The sequence below is a fragment of the Triturus cristatus genome, chromosome 3_2, assembly GCF_964204655.1.
Source record: "Triturus cristatus chromosome 3_2, aTriCri1.1, whole genome shotgun sequence".
NCBI classification, from domain to species: Eukaryota; Metazoa; Chordata; class Amphibia; order Caudata; family Salamandridae; genus Triturus; species Triturus cristatus.
Genome location: NC_140584.1, coordinates 206,966,744 through 206,981,794, shown reverse-complemented (window position 1 = coordinate 206,981,794; position 15,051 = coordinate 206,966,744). Strand labels below are relative to the sequence as shown.

Here is a 15,051-nt window from a genome sequence, read left to right as displayed (position 1 = left end):
CTCGAATGGGATTATTCTGCTTCAACATTAACAGCCTGCACTGGCAGTGGGTCTGAAGGGGGAGGCACATGTGGAACTAATGACACTGGTAGTATACCTCCATCTCCGACATTGGAGCTACTGTACGTGACTCTTAAACAAATGCAGGGCGAGGCCAGGCAGGAAAGCAAAAGGTCGCAACTCGCTACTAAGAAGCTACTAGGGGCAATCCACAAAACGAATAAGCTATGCTCTGACATGTCTGAATGGATAACACATGTAGAAACTCGAAATGTTGCTGTGGAGGAGGAGGTGGAGAAATTGCATACATTTAAAGTTGCACAGGAAAAACAAGCACGGGATGTAGACTGGAAACTCGAGGACTTGGAGAACTGGCAGCGCCGAAACAATGTCCGGCTGCTCGGCCTTGAGGAAAATGTGGAGGGAGAGAACATTCTGGCCTTCGTTGTGAAGTTACTGAAGGGTGCTTTCCCAGACTTGTCCCACTGGAACTGGGAGATGGAAGTGCAGCGGGCACATCGCTATCCAATGTTTAAGAGAGCTCAGTCTAAAAATCAAGGGGAACGACCGTGAGCGATATTGATCTTCATTGGCAATTTCTTGCTAAGGCAGGCAATTATAGACCAAGCTAGACCCGATTTAAAAAAAAAAAAAAAAAAAAAAAAAAAAAAAATCATCAGAGGGTCATACCTTCTTTGCTCGGCTGGACTTTTGCCACACAACGGTCGAGCGGAGATGGAGGTTACACCAGATGATCACCCCGTTTCAGGGAGCGGGTTGTGAAGCCTTTTTGCTCTTCCCTGCACGGCTCAAGGTTATCCACAAGGGGAGGGCTAGAATGTTTTTTCTCAGATAAAAGCCCAAGAGTTTCTCACAGAACTAACTGAATCACGAGGGGCGAGGGCCCAGGCCAATGTAGTAGAAAGTGAAAATACAGGGAAGGACTGATGTTTCTCAAGACGGTATATGCACACCCCAAGTATGTATAAATGTATATGAAGTCTAGCTTGGTCAGTAACCATTCAGTTAGCAATGTACTATGCGTTATAGAGCACGGGGATAAAGAAAGTAGTCTTAGGAAACGTACTGTTTGTTTATTGCTGAGACATGTGTTTTTTTGCTGAAAATTGGGGGGATGGGCTGGGGTTTATTATTTTTTTTAGATTGACTTAAGGATCTATCCATCGGGGTTAGGAAGTATTTGGTATCGGTGCTCACTTGGGGCGCCGACGCTGCCGGGGAGGGAGTCATCTCGGTCACACTTAGGTCATTCTTGACCTAATTGCCTGTAAGGGAGGTGGGGGTGGTTGGCTCGGGGTGACCTCGGAGTGTGTTGGTGTGGGTTCAACACAGTGTGAGGTATTTCGATTTGCGAGGTTAATGAAGGGGCAGCATAACTGGACTCAAGATGGCTTTGTCTGGTTATTTGAGGAGGTTCCAACAATGAGTATGAATGGAAAGGCGGGGTCTGAGAGACTTATTATAAGAAGGATTTATTGTATGGAACTGGGAAATCTTAAGACATGAGTTTGCGGATTCTGACAGTGAATATCTGTGGGCTTAATGACCAGAATAAGAGGAATAAGGCAGCAATTTGGCTTAAATCTTTACGCGTAGACTTCCTTTGTGTACAAGAGACACATATAGAGAGGGCAGTAGAGCTCGTATAATGGAACAACTTGGGCTCAAACTGTTGGCATATACGACACAGGGTTCTCGAACTCGGGGGTGGCAATCCTTACCCGAAGGAAGGATGTCAGGGTCCTCAAAGTTCGTAGATCAATGGGGTCGGTGGGTAGTGATCGAATGCTTGTTAAATAATTTTAAATTTATGCTTTATTTGGTGTATGGCTCAACATGTGACGGTCCGGAACTCCTAGAAACCTTGGATTCTAGTCTGGCAATGTGGCCGGCTCCAATAATCATTTGTGGGGACTTTAATATTAATGGCTTCGGGATACGATGGGGTTTGCTAGGAAGTAAGTACTCCGGGGAAAAAGAAAGGTTGGTTCTGCCCTAACTAATCTAGTACGTAACAATGGTCTGACCGATGTATGGGCATTTTTTAAATCCTCTGATCCAGGTAGTACTTTTTTTTCTGCCCCACATAAGGTAGTTTCCCGGTTGGATTATTTTTTTGTTTCAAATCAATTTATCATTAAATCTGGCATAGAGAGGCACCCTCTTATTATATCGGATCATAACCCGTTAATCTTGACAGTGAATTTTACGATGACAGAGACGAAAAATTTGGGATGGACCTTCGAACGGAGGTTGTTATATGATCCTCATTATATTGTATTCATGAAGGGGTGGATCAAGGAATTCTGGGATTTAAATCGGAATTGTTTGGGATACTTTTAAAGCGGGGTGAGAGGAGAAACAATAAGTTAGTTTACGTCATCAAAAGAAGGAAAGACTCTGGGAACTGCTAGTCCGGGAAGAATTAAATAAACTTGAAGAAGCCTTAGCCACCGCTATCTGCACTGGAGGATCAATAGACAGAATATTATCTCAGCTAGCTATAAAAAAGGCTGAGGCGGGAGAGTATCTTGCTAAGAAAGCAGCTGATATATATTTGTCTCAAAAAGAGCACTGCTATGAATTTAACAAGCGGGTGGGACATACCCTGGCTGTAAGAGCTAGGCAAAAAATGGCAGCTGGGGAGATTTCTGAAGTCTATGATATCAACAGAAAGGTAATAACAGACACATTGGGTATTCGAGAAACTTTAAGGCTGTTTTATCAGAATTTATATAGCAGAGGACCATTAGTGGCGGTTGCAGATATTCGCAAATTTCTAGATAAGGTAGCTATACAGAAGGTAGACCTTGTAGACAAGGAGGAACTTGAGAAGGTGTTCTCCCCGGAGGAAATATGGGGTGCTTTGCAGGATCTGCCTTCTGGAAAAGCAGTCTGACCGGATCAGATTCTGCTGGTATTTTATACGATCTTTAAAGACTCTATCGGACCAGACTTTATAGAAGTTATGTTGCTAGCCCAAAACGGTAGGTTGGCCCCCGAATCCTGGGCGGGAGCAGATGTTGTTTTTTTGAAAAATGATAAACCATCTAGAGAGCCTGTCTCATATCGTACTATTGCATTACTAAATAACGATGTAAAAATCTTCTCTAAAGTTTTGGCTACGCGACTAAAAGGTATTTAAAAAAGAACTATTCACCCCTGTCAACACGGGTTTATAATGGGTGGGGGGAACTACTCAACACGTACGGCGGGTGATCACTCTCTTTGATGCGACGGAGATCTCAGGAGACCCTATGGCTGCTCTGTTATTAGATGCTGAGAAGACATTCGATAGGGTGTCCTGGGATTTCCTGTGGGAATCGATGAGATGGTTTGGGCTGTGGGAAGGGTTTATTAAGTCTATTCAAATGTTACATGTGGCACCTACAGCTCGTTTGAGAAAATGGTAATTATACTCTTCCTTTTAATATACAGAGAGGGACACAACAGGGTTGTTCGTTCTCACCCCTGCTATTTGCTATTTATATGGACCCCCTAATAAGATTATTTGAGTCTAATGATGGAATTTGCCCAGTTGTAAGTCGGGGGGTTGAATCTAAAGTCCTTGCCTATGCCGACGATGTGGCTATTGTCACCGTAGATCCACTCTCTGCACTGGATGCGGTCGAGTCAATTGCATTAGAGTTTGGCACATACACTTGATATGCACTTAACAGATCCAAGACTCAAATAATAAAGAATTGGTTCGTCAACTACGAGGATTCTCGTGTTGCAGACTCGGCAATATATCTAGTCATAAGGGTCATGTCAGACTTAGAAAAGTTGGTGGCTATAAATATGGAACCTGTAATTAGGAAGGCGAGGCTTGACTTTGATAGGCTGAATAATCTTCATCTGTCTCTTGTGGGACAGTGTAACGTCATTAAGATGATGTTTTTACCCAAAAATGTTTATTTGTTTAGGGCAATCCCTTTGGAATTTCAAAAATCCAGGTTTATCATTTTGGAAGGTTTAGTTAATCTATTTGTTTGGGTACACGGGAAAACTAGGAGGGCTTTAAGGTATATGTCACTGCCACGGGCAAAGAGGGGGGTATTCAATTCCTGATTTCCGTAGTTATTATTGGGCAGCTGCTTTGCAATATATGAGGATTTTAGTTGGGTCATGTCCCGGGGATACGGAAGGGGAAATTGAGCTCCCAGATGTTTACAAATTATTATTGGGTGAACACGCTGAGAATTGTTTTTGGAAATTTACAGAGCCCAGCTATTGTAAGAGGACAAAATTCAAGACCTTGTTATCGGTCTTCAAGATCTGGGGGGCCCTAAAAAAGATCGGTCTGGGGAGACTTAATTATTATACGGTGCTCTACAAAAATCCTACCCTTCCGAAAATCTTCTCAGATGAGATTATGGCCGGATGGGCTATAAAGGGCGTTCCAAAGGCTGGGGATTTAACTTGGAATGAAGGGTTTTGTCAATTTAGAGATATTCAGATGGAGTTCGGGCTGGAAAGGGGTAATTTTTTAAAATATTTACAGCTGCACAGTTTTTTGGGCAAAAAAAATTGGGGGGGCTAGCGGTTTCAATAGCAATGCAATTATTGACATCATGCAACGCAGTGCTAAGGGATCTATCAAGCTAATATATGCTGAACTGATTAGCTTAAAACAGGATGACTTAACTAAACATGAGAGTAAATGGGCTGAGCGCGTAGGGGCTGCTCCAGACGCACTTACGAAATCTCTAGAGCTGGCCTAGACGGTGTTGTGCTCTGCCAGGCTTCAGGCGCAACACTTTAGAACTGTTTTCTCTCTATATTATACTCTGGCCAAAATAGCAAAGTGGGGTGGGCTATCGGGGATTATGTGTCCAAGATGTGGGGGGATGGAAGCAAATTTGGTGCACATTTTCGCATCTTGCCCTCTGCTGCAAGGGTTACTGGAATCAATTATGGAATATATAGACCGCTCACTTGGGTTACAAATTATATTAACCCCTGAAGTAATCTTGCTAGGAATTAGTAGCATGAGACCAAACGAGACAGTTTACCAATTCCTCTGTGTTGCTATGGCGGTTTTTAAGATCAATATTGCTTCTGCTTGGCTAGATCCTCTTCCCCCTACCTTTCAGCAATGGTTGGCACGGCTACTCTCTATACACACACTAGAGAGGTCGATTTATGAAACGAAGGGGGAGAAAGCGAAGCTGTTGGGACGAAATATCTGGGCTCCAATAATAAGATGGAAGGAATCAGATTGACTGAAAATCACCAAGGGATTAAAATTCAACACAAGGCTAGTATAAACTGGTCAAGTATAATTAAAATATGGGAATTTTGATTTATGTTCTATATTTTATGCTGTCATAATTGTTTTATTTTTGCTGATTGTTTATTTTTCAGTTGTTGGTCTCCTCGTATCTTGCCTAATTATTTGATTGTTTTTGTGTTCTCCTCTTCCCTCCACTAAACCTTGCATTTCTGTTGTTTTGTTTAATCGGTCATTTTTACTGTGCTGATAAGCCGGGAGAAAAACTGTAAAATCTCAATAAAGAAATTAAAAAAAGAAAGTCATCACTGAAGAGATTTGTATGGCTGTATGCCATCACCAAAGTTAGTGTTCTAAATTCTGCTCTGCTGTTGCGTTCTGTCTCCAATCATTTTTTTCATGCATTTCAGAATCCCACAAAAAGGGACAAAATCCAAGTTAACCGAACGTTTACACAGTCTGCATTGGGATCTCTCTGGATCCGACTTGCCCAAGAAAAACTATACTTAATCAGGAGTACTTAGTCGGCTTGACAGACAGAGATGGATGCTTCCTTCAGATGGAATAGGTCTTAACATAAAAGTATAGGCCAAAGAGCTGTCCTTGTCAAGCCAAGAACGTTGTTTTACCTTCAGTGTCCAAATAGCTGCTGAAAATGCAGCTAATATTGCATTATTATAATACCTGTCATGCTCATGCTTACTGTGCACGGCTCAACCTGATTGGAGTAAAAACCACCCTGGGAAGTTCTGGCCTTTGCGTGCAAATGTCACTCAAAGGTTTGTGTCTGCAGTGTCAGGTGACTGAAGGGGCGGGCATCTCTAGGTCAGAAATCAGGGAGGAAGGTTCCGGAAGGAGGTTATCTGAGTTGTGGCTTCTTCTCATCTCCTTCACGTCTCTTCAAAAGATTCATGCTGGCAAGATTCACTGGTCACAACTCTACATGAGCTCTGGACAAGCTTCTTTGAAGTAGCCCGTGGCTCCTCATAGACTATTCAAGAAATGCAGGCTGTGCTAGATGGCAAGATTTATTCTGCGTGGCAGCCGGAAGTCCTGGCTCCAGAAGGACAGAGGCGCGTGCATTCTCAGCATTCAAATTAAGCTGGCGGATCATATGTAAATGTTCCTCATTGAAGTTGCTCTTTAATTTGTGACACGTTCTCTTTTTTTTTCAATTGTAAATGTTGTCAGAATGATACTCAATACCTATGTACAAGGTAACGTGTTTCGTAACTCAGTTGCTAAGGAATTAATTCTCAGTCAAAACCTTTTCAGTCAGCGTTTTGCATCGTAAGACATGGACGAGTGGAAGCCTAGAAATACATTCTGCTCAGAACGGGCACTATAAAAGGCTTGTTTTAAGGTACATCATGATACATGACTGCCACTTTACCAGGGAGCAGTAGGTGGCAGTTAGGATCTGTTTATAAAAGGAGTATTCCCTTTCCAAGGAGGCACTGGAACGCGCACTTGTTACAAAATAATGTTTGTATATGCAATCATGTGTGTTCATAAACTGTATGCAAATTATCTGGCAGTGTGAATGTCTATATTTTAGTTTTTGGATGCAAGCCTTGCTGTAGCGACCCAGAGTATCGACGCATGTAACCAATTTGCAGAAACATTGAGTGCAGTGTCCACGGTGTACTCAGAAGGTTGGAATCCTACACCACTCACATTCCTGGTAACCACAAGGAGAAAGGGTCAGGGATGTCTGTATAATTTCATAAACTGTACATCTCCCTTAGTCATATAAGTGCCATGTCTGTTTTAGTTTGAGAGAGAAAGAGAGAGAGTGATTGAACAGTGTTTCTGTTTCTTATAATATATGTTCGATGAATTGATGAGATCGTCCGGCCCAGACTTCACTCCGGCCTCAGGGTCCACGGCAGTTCCTTCTCTGGTGGTACTGATGCTGACTGCTGGTCGAACCGATCCGGTCCCCACTGGAATCAGGCCCCGTGGGACTTGTGGGATCTTGGGCAACTTGTATGTACTCTGTGTACCGCTTGCGACTAGGCCATCATCCTACAGTCTCCACGGTCGCGTAGCGCCTAAGATCCTGCGTGTCCGAAGGGCCCGGATTGCAGTGGGCATTGGGTCGGTTTTAGTGTTTGGAATTACCCATCTACAAACAACGAGGTATAAAGAATACCATTGTGAATACACATTTGGTGATCATTTGCATGGGCACGCACTATGAATTCACATGTGGGGCCCACTACATGGAGATTAGGTTTATGTGGTCCTGATGAATTGCAATAGATCTATAGAGATAAACAATGGCAAGAAACATGTTGACCGATTAGGAAAATATATAATGAACATTATTTCCCAATATATTCCCCGTTGTTTTTAACCTTTAATAGGAACCCTTTGAATAAATTACTTTCAGACGAGCTCCTTAGTTAAATTTTATTTTAGTGCAACCAGTCTACAAATTTGGCTGGCCAGTAGTTCCTCAATTACACTAAGTTTATTTGACTCGCGGCAAATTGAGAGAAAAGATCTCTGGCGAATAGCCCCTTTCTAGTGTCCCGTTGGCATTGCAGCACCGGCCCAACGAGGAGCTAGCCCTATCGTGAAGCATACCACCCTTTTGGGCGGGTGAAAGCCAGTGTTTTAAAAAGTAAAACACTCTCTTACCTTATCACCACCAAGGTGCACAAGTGGTGTTGTCCTGAGTTCGTTAGGAACAGCACACTGTGTTTGATTGTAGTTTCCAGCAGTAGCACCTTCATTGTTCTTTTCAGTTTTGGAGCTCTGAGGTGAACTGCAATTGCTCTATTTCTTTGAGCTCCCCTCAGTCCCCCAACCCCTTAAATAGTTTGACTCATGTTCCCTCTGATTCACACACCTCTATTCTGAGGATATGGAGTGGAGAAGTGTGGCTCAATGATTAGAGCGGCAGACCCTGATGCAGAGGTCTAGCCCGGGACCAGGGTTCAATTCCCCACCTCGGCGGGTCTTGGGCTCAAAAATTCCACGGACATGATAATTATCGCCTTGGTGTCTATTCCAATCATGGAGTCCCACTCTGCAACTCTGGGCAATAGCTTGCTTAATCTCCACAAAGGCCCCCACAACGCTAAGGATGCCTGGCCTCCACCTTGGGGGTGCCCAGGAGTGGACGCCTCACAGGGAAAGCCAGGATGGGTTCCACAGCGGTATTCGTACAAGCGCCTTGAGACCCTTGCGGGTGAGTAGTGCGCTATACAAGTATCAATTTACATTTACATGCTGCCATAAATATGTAGAAATAAATGCACCACAATATACTTAGAATTTATTGCAAAGGTACATTTTAAGCAGCTTAAAGAAAGCCACGTAAAAATCGAAATGTGCTGTATAACATATACACTAACATGACCATTGGTTCCTGGTTTGAGTTTCCTTAGTTCACGAAATAAGCATACTCTCATACACGGAACTTACATTTCTAGTCCTCTTTGAAAATGTAGCATCCATCATCTATTACTGAAACATTCTTTCTCATGCTCTCTCTGCTGGCTCATGCATCAACTCTTTGTAATACATTATTACTTTAGAATAGTGATGACAAAGGTGGACTATATTATGAAAGTTGTGTACATTTATTTATACTGATATCACAAGCTTCCATGTTATCTAACGGAAATCAGACTAATTTAGGATAGACATCTTCTGGCTCTGGGAGATAGAGAATATTCAACTCAAAGTTTGCTACTCGATTTGCTAGTCGATTTTGGAAATTCAAACTAATGCTATTAGATTGGTGGGGAAAGAAGGCATCAGTATATTTGGAAACAGTCCTACCCCAACCTGTGCGGTAGGGTTATTGTAAGATTCTGGAAATTCCGGCTTTTTTAAGTATGAAGTATCCATTATTGATAAACCCAGCTGCACATTGTCTGTGAGTAGTCCAGCTGTGAATCCAAGATCTATTGAATTTGCCTGGACCAGGTGGCAGTAGGCTGAGCGCAATTGGCTTTGCTTTGCACAAAATAGACCTTAGAACTAAAGGAACTAGGAATGTGCTTTGGATGGGATTCATTATCTAGCAGGAGCAATCTCAAAGCATTATCGCATTTCTCTCCTTTTGTTTTATTGAAGATGTCTCCCCATTTGAACATATTAGAGCATTTGTGATTTTTGGTGAATGTTGTGGATTCAAGTGTATGTTCCTGAAAGGAACCATTGAATAATTTGAAAAATGTATATTAGATTTCAAGCAGATTGGTCAGGTAAGATACACTAGTTACAAATTCATCGTTGGTTTTAGCGCCCAAACATAAAACACCCCAACTTTGAACAGTTACTCAGTTTTGAGAAACTTGATAGACTATCCTCTTTATTGATCTTGATTTCAGTCTTTAGTAAGATGCAAGGACTCGGAATTACCAAAAAACACCCATGTATCAGTAACACTGGATGTGGTATTACCACTGCTAAACACCGGCCCGCTTGTAATGAGGGATTAACTGGGAGCTTTGTGCGAAAAAGATACTGCATCTTCCCATTTGAACGAAACGTTGGAAGGTGCACTCGTTCCGAAGTCAATAAGGCAGCATAAACAGTCCTTTTATTCAATAAATCTCTCAAAACTGGCAGACAGCCAACGCGTTTCGTTCCCGATTCTTTGCCAGAGGGAACTTCGTCAGAGCTCAAAATCACAAATATCAATCGTGTGCTTTATGTAGTATTGCGATACACCTCCCTTTCTGTATGATAAACAAGATTTCTCACTATTCCAGTTATAGCAAGCGTGAGTGATTCCTATATATTGAATGGCATCAGAAGTAAGTCTATATTCATCCATCAGCAGTAATGCGGCGAATTGGTATTAAAACTTCCTCCGCGACTGCATCCCGCACCGCCGCGGGATGCAGTCGCGGAGGAACTTTTAACACCAATTCGCCGCATTACTGCTGATGGATGAATATAGACTTACTTCTGATGCCATTCAATATATAGGAATCACTCACGCTTGCTATAACTGGAATAGTGAGAAGTCTTGTTTATCATACAGAAAGGGAGGTGTATCGCAATCAGGGCCGGACTGGGAACAAATACTGGCCCTGGCAAACTGCTCAGCTGCCCCCCCTGGGGTTAAGGGGAGTGCAACCATAGAGCACGCGATTGATATTTGTGATTTTGAGCCCTGAAGAAGTTCCCTCTGGCAAAGAATCTGGAACGAAACGTGTTGGCTGTGTGCCAGTTTTGAGAGATTTATTGAATAAAAGGACTTTACTATGGAATTACTGTTTACGCTGCCTTATTGACTTCAGAACAAGTGCACCTTCCAACTTTTTGTTTGAATTTGGCTTTCATTTGACACCCTTGGACGGCGGGTGCGGGAAGAGCTTGCACCACCATACGAATTGGTAGTACATATGGACTGGAAGTGCTTGGCCTTGGTCTGCCATTTGTTCTTTCTTCAACATCTTTTCATTTGATGTGGGATCAGAAACTCTGGGACATTAAAACGATTGAACAGATTATGCGCTGTCACCAAAAACTAAAAAAATGTAAGCCGAACAATAATTGCTCCTAATTATCTTTCAGTTAACTGGCGTTGCATAATTTATTTGTATGGTGATTGGTTCCTTGCAGGTGAGAAAAAACAACAGTTTCACCCAGGGTTCATGGTTTTGTGGGATCAAGTGGGGTAAAAGTGGTGTGTCTGGTATCTATGAGAAAACTGGCAATAATGACGAGACGCTAAGAGACCAACCCAAATGGGAATTTAATAACCAGGCCATTTGTGACCACTGTAGGCAGACTCTGAACGCTGTAGCATTTCTCAGAAAAGTCAGCAAAATGTTTTGGGGATAGAAAGAGTCTGTTTACACTTTTCCTGAGGCTATCATCAAAACTTTAATGGGAACTTCCTGTGAGAATTGGGCCCCAAATCGAAATAAAATATTTTACCATAAACTAATATGTCCAGTCTTGCCATCAGCATGTTATAGAATAGACAAAGTAAATTGGTAACTGTTAAAATGATCAAAAATGCCTGTCGAAACTGATTCTTGAACGTGCTGCCTGCTCCGGCATTGATGCACCTGCTCCATGTGTCTGCCTTTCCAGGGAAGCAGTGTTTCCTGGTCCTGCGTCAGCAGCAGTTCAATGTGCAGGCCCTGGTGGCTGTGGGAGACCGCGCAAGCAAGCAGATGGTTAAATTCGCCGCCAAGTAAGTAAGCAATTATATCCTGTTGTCAAGTCAACAATGGTGGGAACTTGAGCGCCTCGGGCTCTACCAGTTTCACACATTATCATCAATGCCTCGTTTGTTTTAAAGTGTAGTTATTTAAATTATCGGCTCTCTGCCGCACAGAGTGCGTTACTCTACAAAAGACAGAAAGGGGCTCAGCCTGGAATTCATTGGGAACTGCTGAGGCACCGCTTTCCACCAGCAGCCCCTCTACAGAGTATTCAAAGCGCCTCACAGAAAAGCCCTGGCACCGCGGCAACAGCTAGGGCTTCTGTGCCCTCGCTTTATTGCATTCAGATCTAAAGTCTTAATAAAATGGCCCCCGACAAAAGAGAGGAGGGCCTAGCTTTGCCCAAAACCTTTCAGGAAATGATTTCTGAAAATAATTATGTTCAGAATTTTGAATTCAGAGTTTGAAATGCCCACATGGCAGATATATTTATTTTTTCAGATTTATTTTGCCCATGTACAGTAAAACTTAAGTCCCACAACTTTTTTTTCACCATTTATAAAGGAAATTATGAATCTCTAACGGCATCATTTAGACTAACTTAAAACGTGATAAGTTGTATGAAAAATAGTTTCTCATAAGAAAGGTATAAGCATTGAGAAAAAGCTTTTGAATGTGGGTGTCTTTGTTCCATCCCACCACCACGGTTTCATATTTTTAGATTAGTTGTTTTTTTATTTAAAAATCATTCTGCTGCATTTCAAATGCTATCCAAAACTTATTGGTGCTAATTAACGAAAATACTTTTTTACATGTATGAGCATAGAAACATTTTTAAAATCACACTTGCACGAGTCGGTGTTGATTGACAGAGGCAGGAATGTCTATGTTAGAGCTGCAAAGGCTCATAAAAGTGCACTGAACTCATTTCAAGTACAGAACGTCCGCATTCGTACGTGAAAATGGGGGCTCCTAGGGGAATGGCAAAGCTGTGGCCAATGGTGCGAATGAAGCTGAAACCCACCCAGTCATAAATTTAAAGATCGAAACATTTGGAAATTCATTTCTACACGTCTCTGTACTTCAGATATTTAAGCTGATTGTTTTCTAAGTAGTGCAAAAAGTTTTGAAAGATACTTAAGTGTTACACATTATTATAAAGTGCGTGCGCATTAGATTGTACTTTGGGTGGAAAACTAAACATTTTGAACACTCGTATGGAATCACCACAATGCAGAGAGTTAGGGAACAGAGCCATGTGCCAGGATTATATGTGAATGCCACACCTATGTCTGTAATTTAGGCACATTGTAAGCTTCGCTTATGTACGCTTATAGTTTTGTGAATCGAATAACCCGGTTGGAAACGTCTGCTGTCCAGCAGCGTATGCGACACAGTTCGTCATTTACCACTTTGTATGTTGCGATTCCTCGGCTGGAAGTAAGAAACATCCAGTGTTTGCCCATGCATAAAAAGATTGGCTTTGAGGACAGATCTTTGAGGAATGATTTCACAGCGTAAACGAAAGCCACAAGGAAAGGCTGAAAGACCTTCTCTCGCTCGCTGCTTTTAGTTAAAGTGATGGCCCTGTTGGCAAGAGGTTGTGCTAACGAATATAGTTTTTTATGGGTTTGACCCAGAAAGCAAGCAGGGCTGTCCTTTCAGCGCTTTATACTATCCCTTTGACTGCAGTCTTTGCCCCCAGCCCAGAACCTTTCCCGAGCCAGCATTTAATGTTGTGAGGCTACAGAACGAGAATGTCATGACCCCTCCATGCAGGGAATGCTTCCCCTGTGATGGGTTTCAGTAAATCGAATGCTTCCCCTGTGATGGGTTTCAGTAAATCGAATGCTTCCCCTGTGATGGGTTTCAGTAAATCTGCTCTGCACACGTGAAACTTCCTTAGTATCGAATTATGTGCCCTTCAAAGTAAAATCAGTCTGCTTCTCCTTATCTGGTAGGTTCTCACCAGTGAGCAAATACATTTAATGTAAATAGTCTTCCATGAGTGTGTACTGTGTTTTCTTCTGCCTCTTGCGTTTAAAGAGCTTGAACCATGCTTTTTCAGTGTTTAAAGCCTCTATATGGAGACAGTGTTTTGTTTTGTAAACTACTGCTTTCTGAATTACTGAGTTGGCAGTTATTTTTTTCTGCTCCTTTTTTTGTATATTAATATAGCATATGTTGCGCTACATTTTTAGGTCTCGCCTGAGCCAGCACATGCGCTAGTCTGGCGAGACATTTAGTGAGTGGGCTTCAGAAATCCGACCACAAGCTTTTGCTTGTGGCCTAAAGCTTGCGGTTACGCGCGCGGGCACGCGCACAGACGCCATCTGGACCCTGCAACTGCTTTCATTTTTGCCGCCGCGCGCAGCTCTCGCGTGTTTTTTTTTTTTTAATTTTCTTTTAGCGCGCGCACAGAACTCCCGGGCTTAGTACTTTCACCTGATATTGTCCGATTACATTACATTAGGCCACACCCGCTTGCCTGTCCCGCATAATTATAGCGCAAACTTGAACCAAGGGCATTATAGTACTTCACATGGAAATCATCTCCCCTTACACAACAGTTTTTAAGCACAGTGTAACAATGCGATTTGTACGGAATCACAAGATGCTGCGCCTGAGCCGAGATTCTAACCTAGTTACCCAGTTCTAACATCCACAGCCCTAGCCGCAACAGGTGTGATATTAGGAGATTTGTCATAAGAAGAAGCACTCCCTGAGCTGTGAATACATAGTGCTTTCACCTGATATTGTCCGATTACATTACATTAGGCCACACCCGCTTTCCTGTCCCGCATAATTATAGCGCAAACTTGAACCAAGGACATTATAGCGCTTCACACGTAAATCAGCTTTCCTTACACAACAGTTTTTAAGCACTGTGTAACGAAGCGATTTGCAAGAATCACAAGATGCAGCGCCTGAGACGAGATTCTAACCTAGTTACCCAGTTCTAACATCGGCAGCCCTAGCCGCAACCGGTGTGATATTAGGAGATTTGTCATAAGAAGAAGCACTCCCTGAGCTGTGAATACGTAGTGCTTTCACCTGATATTGTCCAATTACATTACATTAGGCCACACCCGCTTGCCTGTCCCGCATAATTATAGCGCAAACTTGAACCAAGGGCATTATAGCGCCTCACACGGAAATCAGCTCCCTTTACACAACAGTTTTTAAGCACAGTGTAACTAACTCAGCGCCACCACAGCCTCACTCAGCGCCACCACAGCCTCACTCAGCGCCACCACAGCCTCACTCAGCGCCACCACAGCCTCACTCAGCGCCACCACAGCCTCATTCAGCGCCACCACAGCCTCATTCAGCGCCACCACAGCCTCACTCAGCACCCCCACAGCCTCACTCAGCACCACCATAGCGTCCATCAGGGCCACCACAGCATCACTCAGCGCCACCACAGCATCACTCAGCGCCACCACAGCATCACTCAGCGCCACCACAGTATCACTCAGCGCCACCACAGCATCACTCAGCGCCACCACAGCATCACTCAGCGCCACCACAGCATCACTCAGCGCCACCACAGCATCACTCAGCGCCACCACAGCATCACTCAGCGCCACCACAGCATCACTCAGGGTCACCACAGCATCACTCAGCACCACCACAGCATCACTCAGCATCACC

General features: G+C 43.2%; 1 protein-coding gene across 1 annotated transcript in view; it reads left to right on the top strand.

Moving 5' to 3' along the window:
* Positions 1-15,051, top strand: part of DARS1 (aspartyl-tRNA synthetase 1) — a 416,054-nt gene that overhangs the window by 223,233 nt on the left and 177,770 nt on the right. Inside the window, exon 6 of the mRNA XM_085647532.1 lies at positions 11,324-11,426. Within this exon, the coding sequence (XP_085503658.1) occupies positions 11,324-11,426 (103 nt within the window). The remainder of the gene's footprint in view (positions 1-11,323; positions 11,427-15,051) is intronic.